Below are 12,714 nucleotides of genomic sequence, written 5' to 3'. Positions count from 1 at the left end.
GGAATGAGTAATCTTGTTTGGAATCAAGATTAAAGATGTGACAAATTGGAATATGACAGAATCAAGATTATTGTTCCTTTAATACAACAAATTAAAGAATAAATGTCTTTATTAATAAACATAATCTATAGGGTGGGAATTTGTCATAAAACAAGGTATTCTTACAAATAAAATCATGGGTTATGTATCTTGCAAGAAAATATTTTATCGATGGCTTAAATAGGCTTTGGTATAGCCTAATTATACCCCTTCAATTAATTACCTTTGTACTATGCCTTTAGTAATAAGATTTTAAGACTTTAAACAGCTTTAAGTTCTCTAGTTTAACATAAAGGCCACTTTCCATGCAATCTTAATTTTAGGGATATTAGCTTATACTCATATTTCAACTTTCAAGTTCCCTGTAGATGCTATTTATAAGATTCAGTATAATTTAGGAAGTTCACATTATATTCACAATTTGCTTAAGATCATAATAATATTAACCTTCACCTTGTAAAACATTCATACTGTCTGGATGCATGGTATGATCCTCCATGTTCAATTTCTAATTCAAATCTTTAAATTACAAATTGAAAATAAACAGTTAAAAGTAGTATAAATAGAGAAAATTAAATAATTCAAGGTTTGAGCATAAAAAAAAAATTTCACTGACCTTGTGTAATACTCAAGGACACTATCACTCATCACAAGGTAGAAATTGCAAAATTTAAGTTTGCTTAAATTACTAAACCTCAAACATATAGATTTTATTCTACTCCCAATGGATAGCCAGATTCTAAAATGGATTCAATAATGTACCGATAGTTCAAATGCTGGTCAGTGTTTAATTGCTGTTTTGTTCCACTCATGATAGACAGTCAGATACTAAGATGTATTTTAAATACAGGTCAGTGATTTACTGCTGTTTGTTCTATAAATAATAAATAGACATATACTAGGAGGTAGTACAAATACAGGTCAGTGATTAACTGTTGTTTTGTTCTACTCATGATAAATAGTCAGCTAATAGAATGTAGTTTAAACACAGGTCAGTGATTAACTGCTGTTTTGTTTTACTCCTACAAGATGAAATACCTTAAGAACATGTTCATTTGCACACTGGCAGGTCAGTGAATAACTGCTGTTAAATATTAAAATACACCTCTCCTAACCTAGCTTGCTTGCTGGCTCATACAATACTTTGTGATTGTTATATAATTTATTCTGAAATAATTGTTCTTTCATACTTTGAATTACTTTGTAATGCCTATATTTCCTTACATTTCTCAAATATGATATTATTAGATGTTCTTCCTTCATTTTGTATTACATATGACATTTTCGTGTAAACCGTGATTTTGGAATAATAATTTTTTTTTCATTTCATTACTTAAAAATGGAATGTATGGAGAGGCCAGTGATTAACTGCTTCCATGAATAATTCATATTGTGTGCAAGCTCACCTTGGATGGCACGGATGTGATCTGCATGTCACATCTAACATGGATGTGACCTGCATGTCACATCTTGTGGCCTATTTTGTTTTGATGTGCCATCTTTTTGCTAACTTTTTCATATGAAGTTTTCATTGTCTTGTCTTACATATACTTTTTTCTTGTCAGTTTTGGGGGATCAGACATTATCATATTTTACGTAACTGCTAATCAAAGCTTGTTAATCTGATCCCCTTCTTGTTTGTTAAATTGTTCACATTTATACCGTCATTTTAATAAATGACATTATTCATCTCTATGAAAGTGTTTTATTTGACAAATAAAAAATTAGCAAAAACAAGCTGCGGTGAGCTTGCTTATAAGCATAAGAATACATAAAGCAACAATTATTAGAATGATAATTGTATTTATGTATTGAATGCGATAACTAAGTTGCAGATTTCCGGTAAGATTAATTTTGGTAAAATGTGAAAATTCTTAGATCCATGGCTTGGGTGATTGATTACGTGTGGTAGAAGGTGTAAGGTCACGTGGTCAGCTCAGCGAGTCATTCAGTTGTATTGTGATAACCCGCAGGCTGACCACGCTTAAGTAAGGCACGTCTATTTTGAAGACCCTCCTCCACCCCTACATTCCTACCCCTTAAAATGTGTATTAATGTGTCATGTAAGATCATATATTTCATTAGTTCTGACTTGATTTGTTTGTTTTGATGTGCCATCTTTTTGCTAACTTTTTCATATGAAGTTTTCATTGTCTTGTCTTACATATACTTTTTTCTAGTCAGTTTTGGGGGATCAGACATTATCATATTTTACGTAACTGCTAATCAAAGCTTGTTAATCTGATCCCCTTCTTGCTTGTTAAATTGTTCACATTTATACCGTCATTTTAATAAATGACATTATTCATCTCTATGAAAGTGTTTTATTTGACAAATACAAAATTAGCAAAAACAAGCTGCGGTGAGCTTGCATATAAGCATAAGAATACATAAATTGTGTTTATGTCTCGATCTGTTGTGACAGTATCTATCAGTACTTCCAACTTTGAACTATAGGAGATTTGTGCGCAAATTTTAATAAGGTTTGAAGATATTAATGTCTCTTATTTAACTTTATGCTTTTCATTAAGGGTGTTTTGAAAGAATTCTGGTATTGACAGTGTCATTAGTAAGAACATGTACAGGCCTATGTCGCCTCTGTATTATGGTCTGCAGAGCGAGACATCTACCCCATCCCTTAAGAATCATTTTAAAATAATTCTGCACCATAAAATCAAAACGACTGATATATCTCTCTCTTCTCCATTTCTATTCGTAGTTTGAAAAAAAATCATATGTGCTAATGTTTACATTCCACAACCATGCGGTTTAAATGTCTCCGCCTATTTGTGGATACCTTAGTTTCGAAAGTGGTCCCGTTCAAATTTCCGGAATTTAAAGCTTTTATTACATGTTCTTTTCAGTGACATTTTCTGTAATTATAGAAATATGTATGACAAAAAATGTTAGAGATAAATATCAAAAGCATATGCTTGGACATTAATCATAGTTAATTTAGCGATACATTGTAATGTTAAGCTTAAAATGGGTAGCCGAAAAGATTCCAAAAAACGTACTTAAGTGCACTCATTCTTTAAAAAGATAATTTGAAATGGTGTTTCTAAATGCTTTTCATTTATATGTTAATTCACTTTTAAATAAGTACTTTTAACAACAACATCGGCCAAACCTCCCACCTTGACACCGAGTATTTCTTGGTTTTGTATTTCTTAGTTAGCTTTTTATGGACATTAGTCCTGCCATAGGGCAATACCTATGACCACTAGAAATGAGTTCTTATCTTTTATCAACTCCGTACCTCCAATCATGATGCCGGTTTAAAAGTTTAAGTCAACCGTCAACTGTAAAAGTGAGTGCTTCTCGTAAAAGTACACTAAACGAGTTTTACTGTAGTATTAAGGCTGTGATCTACTGATTATTAAGGAAACATGTACCAATTTTTCAAGAATTGTCTTCTCTGTACCCGGGTATTTAAAAAATAAAGCAATTAAGTACATGGTTATATTTAACAAGGATGCCTCCACAAAAATGAGAAATTCATAGCCACAGCGTCTGCTGTTGTGAAAAAGGGAGGCCCTGCTCTGCTATTGAGTATTTCTATTTTAAATTCGTTGGCTGTTGCATTGAACTTAATTGGAAAAACAAGTTGTTTGGTCAAAAGTTAAGTGATGTACATTTGTATAATTCTTGTTTAATTTCTATTTTTCTTACAATTTTTTTACGAATTACTTCAATCAAGACAGGGATTGCTTACTCAAGAAGGAATAATTGAAAAAAAAAAAACCCAATTTTTTAGTAAAAGAAAATCTGTTGAAATTTTAAAATTATTAAAAAAGGCATTCGTTTAACTGCTTTTTATTTGCAATATCTAAGGAGCAAATTAAAAAAAATGTGACAATGAAAGCGCAATCTTTATTGACGGTTTATCGAAAATTCCATGACAAAAAATGTCAGTTTCCTAAACACATATACAATTTTATCTGAATAAATTTTTGTAACAAGTCAGGTTTTCACACATTTTCTTTTTCAAGTCTGTCGTTGTCGTCTTCTCACGAACAGCAAAGCCATGATTGGTCTTAGTTATATAAAAGCATTTTCTGGTAGTGCAGACTCAAGTTTGTTCAAATTATGACCCCCGGGGTACGATGAGGGGATCAAAATTTTACATAGGAATACATAGGAAACTCTTTAAAAATCTTCTTTTCAAGAACAACAAAGCCATGATTAGTCATAATTAATTGGAAGCATTAAAAAAAAGTAGTGTAGAGAAGAATGTTCAAATCATGGGGGTAGTGTGAAGCCACAATGGGTAAACAAGGTTTTACATAGGATAAACTTCTTCAAATCATGACCAATTAGGCGAACAGAGGAGCCGTTGCAGTGGATCATAACAAAGGAAGATGTAAAAGGCTTTATCAATGAAAATTTTGCATCTTACAACACAGTCATTATGTGTCATATTAATTCAAAAGCATCCTTAGAAATTGTAGATTTAAGAATGTTCAAATACCCCACCCCCTTCCCCTGAACCCAATTTTATATTTAAATTTTCAATACTGAACTGATATTTTGTATTTAACTAGCCAGTTGCTCAGGTAATGTGGCCCCTGGGCCTCTTGTTTGTTTTATCTATGTTAATTTCAATTTCGATTAATTTCTTATATCTATTTCTAAGTTAAACCTAAACAGTGGTCATGATTTTGATAACATATTTGTTATCCTTTTTAGAATAGTTTCAGTGCACATGAATATTGGTATTAATATTTAATGCTGTGCTTGGGTTATCAAGTACCAATAGATGGTTCATGACAGCGAAAGTAATCTATCTTTATAAATTAAGACACTGAAATCCAACATAATATAACTTATTTTAATTATTTCATCCTTAACCCACCTCACTTTAAAACTGTTGCACAAAAATGTACAGCTTTGCACAAAAAATGTAAGACATAGAGATTGTACAGTAATATCCAAAGATTTTAGGAAAATTAGTCTCAATGTTGGCAAGCATTGTTTTTACCCCCAAGGCAAATATTGACTTTAAAAGAACATATGTTCAAATGTTCCTAATTCTTTATACCTATGTGTGCTAAAATAGGGTTTAGAATCTAGCAAGTGATATAACATAATAATTTGATCCCATTTTTAAGGCGATATATTTGTACACCTTGTCTAAATGATTTGTAAACAAATCTTGAGCAAAGCTAACATATGAACCTAAGAAAACAAAGATGGGATCATGCACCAAAGAGGATAAGTCCCTGTTGTTCTGTTACAAGTGCCTTGTTAATAAACATTCTCGGCAAAAACAGAGCTGCAGTGAGAATGTGCAGCAAGAGGAAATATAATTACAAATATGGTTGAAAGTTATTACAGGAAAGTAAAAGGAAAAAAAATTGTCAAACAGCATTTTAAGTTTACCATTAATACCAATATTCATGTGCACTGAAACTATCCTAAAAAGGATAACAAATATGTTATCAAAATCATGACCACTGTTTAGGTTTAACTTAGAAATAGATATCAGAAATTAATCCTATCTAACATTTTACCGCTCTCATTCGCCCAAAAGGTATAATTTCCATCCTTACATATGATTTACTGAAAGTCTTGAACACTTTTCATTGAAATGTAAGAACACTAATGCTTTTTCTTAAACAAAATGGTTGCTTTACTAATTACGCTTTATTTGGTTGCTTTACTAATTACTCTTTATTTGTAATATCATCATCATGCTTGTTCTATCATTTGGATCCTCCTCCTTCTATTTGTAAATCTTTTTGCTCCTCCGGGGGCCCAAATTGGATTAATAAAATCTTGTATCTTGTAATACACAAGACATCAATACTATATATAATATGCATTTCATAAGATTGATGTTTATATATAGAAAAGAAACATTCTTTCTAGGGTTCGTCTGACAAAATTTCATTTTTTACTTAATCAGTTGGAAGAACTTCAAATGAATTGACCCCAATCAATTCAGCGTCATCTTTACCTAATCGTAATTTGTCTACTCTCTCCTTTTTAGTTCCCTGTCAATGAAGACGGAAAGGACTTTAAGTTTCCTGCTCAACTGTCTGATTTTTTTCTAACTGTCCCTCCGTCTGTCGATCAGTCTGTCCCACTTGTTTTTTCGTAAGTGAGAGAGACTGGTAGGAGGAAACTAGTATTACTGGTGTAATACTATCAAAATGCTCGTTAAACTAGCAATTTGAACAAATTTGCTTCTTATATGATTAAACGTTTTATGAGATCATTATGACGTTTAACAAATGCAATGTGATTATTTCTATTTACGATATTTAAACAATTACTTGACAGAAAAAAAATTATAAACTGTCAGATATATTTGAATTTTATTTGTTTTTAGACACAAGAAACAGTTAGAAACATAGCAAGAACAGAGAGGAAGAGAAACAGAGAGATTTTATTTATCCATATTGGCTCTAATACTATGTATATATGTAGGTTGCCCTAGAAGGTAATTAATGAACATTCAATTTCTTCTTTAGGTATTCAGTGTCCCACATGTGACGAAACATTAAACTGCGTGTGGAATCAGACATGTTATCCGGAAGAGAGTTGTATGATACGAAGCAGATATCAAGGAACAAAGTTTACAACGCATTGTACAAGGGTAATACACTGCACAAAGGGTAATAAATAGCACAAACGTCAACATGTACAACATATGATGACGACAATAAATATATAATTAAGAAGAGGCCCATGGGTTTTCTAGGTCACCTGAGGTACTCTTGTTCATTATAATTATGTATGTAATTTATTTGCTTTAACATCCAGGAGCAGAGAAGAAGATTTTCAATGAATTAAGGCATATTCACTATAAACTCGTATAAGCCTCACCTAATACAAGAACCCCTGACCCTGGGGCTCACTTGCTCATCACAACTACATGTATGTATGTACAGTAGTTTGTTTAATCCCCAGGACCAATGAAGATTTTCGAGGAATAAATTCATTTTCACTATATGATTCATATAGCCTCGCCCTAACACCAGAACCCTTCAACCTAGCGCCATTAAATTTGAAGGTTTTTGCATCACCCTTCAGAACCTGGGGGGGGGGGGAGTGGGGGTAGGGGTTTTTTAGGGACCATGGAATTCATAATGGTTGTTTCCCCTTTATAGATGCTATATGCAAAAACTGGTTGAAATTTGTTAGCGGTTTCAGAGAAGCTTATAATGATTAAATGTCAACGCACACTGAACGACGCACGGCGAACGCCGAGGGACAAAAACGGATAGCAATAGGTCATCTGAGTGACCCAGGTGACCTAGAAATCCAAATTTATCATTCCTTACAAAACATTATTTATTTTCAGTGTAATGATAAGTACAGTCATGTATAAATAAATATCAAACATCATATTTATAGATACTAAAATGGTGTTTAAAACACCTTAGTTGTGCTATTAATTCGTGATAAAATGAAATTAAAAAGCTGAAACTTGTCATTTTAACAGAAAGAGGACTGCTCTTTTATAAAGAATTTGATGCACAATGGAGAAGTCTTCTGTTGTAATGACCGGGTTTGCTTACAAACCTACCTTGGAGTCTAACCTAATGTCATTTGTCATTTAAACATTGTATTGACCATGGAAGAGTTAAAATTAGAAAAATAAAATTCTTTTTTTTTCAAGAAAATTGTTCTACTTTGTCCAAATGTAGTTCTGGTTTATATATAAAGGGATTTCTTTTTTATATTATAACATAATGTTTCATACACAGTGTGCATTATTAGCACTACGTTGAAACGTTGAAATAATTTTGCAGGTTGATTTTGCTTTTGCAGTGAACGACTGCTGAGATGCTGGTATGTTTATTCATAAAATGTCATACAGATTTTTGTCAGAAACGAGCTTATATATGCTTCTCCTTAACACCAAAATTGTACTCGGGAAATCGACGGCCAAGTGCTCTTCGAAAATAGCTCAAAGTATGAATAATTTGACCAATCATGACATCGAAACACAAAAAAAATATTTTAATGAGTACTATACTATTGTTCGACTAAGCATCCAACTATTTCACAAAGCTGACACAGAGAAATTATTATCACTGGAATTATTATCACTGGACTTTTCCGAGGAGCGCTGGCTTTTACAGTTGACAGCTTACTTTTACACTAGGACAATGTATGTAAGCTCTTTTACGATTTAAGAATTTGGCTCAACATTTCTTTCATTTAAAACAAGAGGCCCAAGGGACTTAATGGTCACCTGAGTATCATGTAACAACTTTCCAACAATTAAATTTGGTTCATGTTTTAAACCAAAAGCCATAGAATTAACAATTTTGAAAGAGGCACCATTGCTTATCATAATTATACACTTAGCATACATACTTTGGTTACTTAATACCCAGAAGTAGATCAGAGTAACAAAGAGAAAATACATTTCCAGTTTATAACCACCAGTTGTGCACCCAATCGAACTGGAACCATTGACCCTGGGGCCACTTACCCGGTATTACAAAATTTGGGAAATTTTATCATAAATTTTATTTCATCATAAATGGTTGTTAATACCAAGGATCAGATTTCTGAGTATTAATTTATTTTAAGACAAAGTAACACCTACCCACCCGCCGACCCTCCACCCCCGCCGGTACCCAGGGGCCTGAAATTAACCATTTTGAAAGCGGGACCTTTCTTCATCATGAATATGTAATTAGATCATTGGCATATTAACCAGGAGCAAAGGAGAAATTTTTTCAAGGAATTCATGCATTTTCACAATATAATCATTAAAGCCCTATCCTAACACCAGAATCCCTGACCTAGGGGCCCTGTAATTCACAAATTTGGAAAAAGCATCATTACTCATCATAAATATGTACATAGTTTATTGATTTAATACCTATAAGCAGAGGAGAAGATTTTTAAAGAATTTCTAAAGAATCTATTTATACTATAAAATCAATAGAACCCCACCTTAACACCAGAACCCCTGACCCAGGGGCCATGAAATTCCCAATTTTGAAAGAGACATTCTTTTTCATTATCACTTTGTACTTGGTTAGTTTAATCAATATCCAGGAGCAGAGTAAAAGGTTTTCAAAGAATTTATGCAATTTCACTATATAAATAATAGATCCCTGCCCTAACACCAGAAGCCCCGACCTTGGGCAATGAAATTCACAACTTTGGAAGAGGCAGCCTTATTCAACATAACAATGTACTTGGTTAGATTATTTAATGCCCAAGAGCAGAAAAGAAGATATTAAAGGAAAAATTAATGCATTTTCACTATATAATCTATTTAGTCCCTCCCTAGAACCCCTGAGCTTGGGGTCATTAATTTCACAATTTTAATAGAGGACTCAATGCTGATTACAATCATGCCAACAGTTTGACTGCTTGATGTCCAGGAGTAAAGGAGAAGAGTTTTAAAGATTGCATTAATTTTAAAAGTTTTGACCCCACCCCTCAAGCCCCCGGAGGGGGATGAAATTCAGAAGTTTTGTTTCTCTACACCCATATATGCTTTGTGCCAAATTTGGTAGAAATTGGTTGAGCCTTTGCAGAGAGGAAGCTGAAAATGTTTAAATGTTAACGCACGACGGACGACGATGGATGAACACAGAAAGCAATAGGTCACCTGAGTTTACTCTGGTGACCTAATAATGGGTTATTTCAATGCACATATAAGTTGAACCTGAAGAAAACTACAACCACTCTATCCTCAACTCCCTGCATTCACATTCAAGTGCCCCTAACACCATACCTATGACCATTTGAAAGGTGTTCTAATCTATCATCAATTCTGTACCTCCGTACATGATACAGGTTTAAATGTCCAGGCAAACTGTCAACTGTAAAATACAGTGCTTTTCAGAAAAGTCCATTAGGAAACAGTTTGACTGCCTGATGTCCAGGAGTAAAGGAGAAGATTTTCAAAGATTGCATTAATTTTAATAGTTTTGATCCCACCCCTCAGGCCCTAGAGGGACCAAAAAATTCACAAGTTTTGTTCCTCTTCACCCATGGATGCTTTGTGCTAAATTTGGTTGAAATTGGCTGAGCGGTTCTAGAGAAGAAGCTGAAATGTTTAAATGTGAACGCACGACGATGGACGAAAACAGAAAGCAATAGGTCACCTGAGTTTACTCTTTGAATTTTAACTATGAGCATTGTATGTCCCTTTTAAATTCATGGAGCATTCGTGACTGACCAATGAAATTTTAAGTCAATTAACGTTAATAAGCCTGGAATTCGAATCTGTTTTTGCTCTGTGTCACAGGGTCAATGGTTTAGAGAATACGCTAGGTTCGGTTTTATGATGTTTATTATGGATAACAGAAAGAAACCTAGAAACATACAAAACACTCCCACAATACACACATTAACAAGAGACAAATACAGCACATAAATCAATGTTACAAATTACACAGCATGAAAATTCACGTCGCCGCCAATAAGATATTTTATGTATTATTGAAAACGATTTAAGTATTTACATCATCATTAAATAATGAATACTTTGTTATCAAGACATCGTATAACTCGATGACTTACACATTTCATAAATGCTTGGACCTCATACATGTACACCGTGAAGGTAGAAGCTAATGGATATTTTATTCGGCGGATTAAGCGCTTATTTAGTGCACGAAGTTAGTATACATGCATATTGATTATCACATAGTGGTCTGTCATTTGTCAACTGGTCGTACTTGTAGTAAGTTAAAAATATAAACATCACGTGACAAAACAAAACATTCACACATGGCACTCATTCACACAAACAGCGTTATGTTTGATTAGCAATGCGCGCTAATCAAATATGAATTATTAACAAAGTATCTAATTAGATATCAATTTTGACATGTTTTTGCTCTGTGTTACATGTATGCATTGAATTATAAACCAGTCTGATATTTTCTCCTTTAAATCTCCCCTTTAAAAAGCTAGTTTGGTCCTTAATCATTTTTTTTATTTAACACGGTTTTCAATTGTTCAACAAAATGAGGCTATTTTATAAATCACATTCAACAAATTGATTGGGTTTCAGGACTGTTTTTGTTTTCCTGGCTTAGGTAGGCAAGTTATAATTCCTAACTTATTTGATTCAGTAAAATGTCATTATCCATATGGGTTGTTTATTGCTTTTGTAATGAGTCCTGCCAAACCGGTTTCCATTGTCTTCTGTAGTCTTCTGTAGTCTTTTGTAGTCTTCCCCGTGCAGATCGCGATCTTTACCCCTTCTCCACTGATGATCTCATCGGCCAAAGTCGGCTGCCAATTTGATTTGCTTTGTGTGAAAATGAGCTTTTGACCCTTCAACACAGTCTCAATGTTACGGTCCGCGTATTTTTTCTGTACATCGTCATCGTATAGGTGTTTCCGTTTTTCTTTGATGATGTTGGGACACTCTTATTGGCGACTGCTTATTTTTAAGTATTATTCCTCATTAGTATGCCTCATTACAATATCATTGTGTTATTTTTTAACAAATTAAACACAAACCGGCCTTAGACATTTTATTTGCTTGTCGTACTCTTTCATTCTGAACAGTTTAAATAGATATGCATGTTTTCCACAGTCTCTGCTGGTATCTCAATCTCTACAGCAAACACGTTACTAATGATCTTAGCAAGCTTGTTTTCCGGATTTTTCATCTCGCGCGTCTTTTAATCTACTCTACTCACTATGATATTATCTTCAATTGCTGTAATTTTAAGTTCTGGAATACGTTCACGTTGAGTCTTTACACAATACTCCAGTCGAACTATGAAATCCTTCATTCGGCCAAGTTCTCTCAATTTTCATCCTCTTCTGTTTTTCCTGCAGCTCAGTGGTTATATATATCGTATCGTTCGCTTGTTCTTGTACACTTTCTTGTCTCTCCCGAATGCTTGGTTTAATTCCTCTAATGCCCTTTGTGACCTCGTCAAGATGTGTAAACCTATAAGGTTTAGCACAGACATATTGTTTTAACATTTTAAACTTAGACAATATTAACATCATAATCATATTTAGTTATTAGTAGTTAAAGTAAAATGATATAAAGGTTTATTAAATCAGAATGTATATTATAAGTGACTCAAATTCGGTGACTTTATAATTGGAAAATGACATTAATTTTTAAACTAATATTATCTTGTTAAACCAAATTGGATTTTGTTGTTGTTCCAATGCACTATAATTTGGTAGATCATTTTGTAATGAAATTGATCCGAATAGACAAATTAAGCCCATCGATAGTAAGTAATAAAATTTGAACGGAAATACTTGGGTATTATTAAGGGTTTTGACTAAGAGCAATAAAATTGGGAACTTTGAAGTAAATAAGTAAAAGAGCTTAGGGCTAGAACCCCTGTGGTGCAGAGATGGGGACTGAGCACATAAATATTACCCCCCGTTCACACATAGACGCCGCTTCTACTACGATCAAAATTTGGTTAAAGGCGTGGCCAATCGTGACAAATCGCAAGAGGGACGTCGTGGGGTCGTCAGAAGCGTAGTATGATCGCAGTAGAGTCTTCATGATCGGAGAGCTCTACGCTCTCACCACGCTTATTTTGAACATGTTCAAAACAAGCGTAGCGGCATCGTGGCCAACAAGAATCGGGGTGGAGTCGTAAAAAGAGCGTAGTAGAAGCGCCGTAATCGTACAGGCAGCGCGGAAGCATCTTAGAAAGATCTTCATGATCGTAGTAAAAGCGCCGTGAGAGCGTAGGAACTAAC

At 33.7% G+C, this 12,714-nt stretch overlaps 1 protein-coding gene across 2 annotated transcripts in view; it reads left to right on the top strand.

Annotated features, from left to right (window-relative positions):
• Positions 1 to 7,592, top strand: part of LOC134260917 (fibrillin-1-like) — a 51,261-nt gene extending 43,669 nt beyond the window's left edge. For both annotated transcript variants that reach the window (XM_062743445.1, XM_062743443.1), the window contains 2 exons: positions 6,516 to 6,640; positions 7,490 to 7,592. In XM_062743445.1, coding sequence (XP_062599429.1) covers positions 6,516 to 6,640; positions 7,490 to 7,585 — 221 coding nt within the window. In that variant the 3' untranslated portion in view covers positions 7,586 to 7,592. The remainder of the gene's footprint in view (positions 1 to 6,515; positions 6,641 to 7,489) is intronic.
• Positions 7,593 to 12,714: the final 5,122 nt, after the last annotated feature.

The sequence above is a fragment of the Saccostrea cucullata genome, unplaced genomic scaffold (assembly GCF_032062105.1).
Source record: "Saccostrea cucullata isolate Sc308-1 unplaced genomic scaffold, CSIRO_AGI_Scuc_v1 ctg4590, whole genome shotgun sequence".
NCBI lineage: Eukaryota > Metazoa > Mollusca > Bivalvia > Ostreida > Ostreidae > Saccostrea > Saccostrea cuccullata.
Note: the sequence above shows the minus strand (reverse complement) of the source record. Positions and strands in the feature narration are given on the sequence as shown.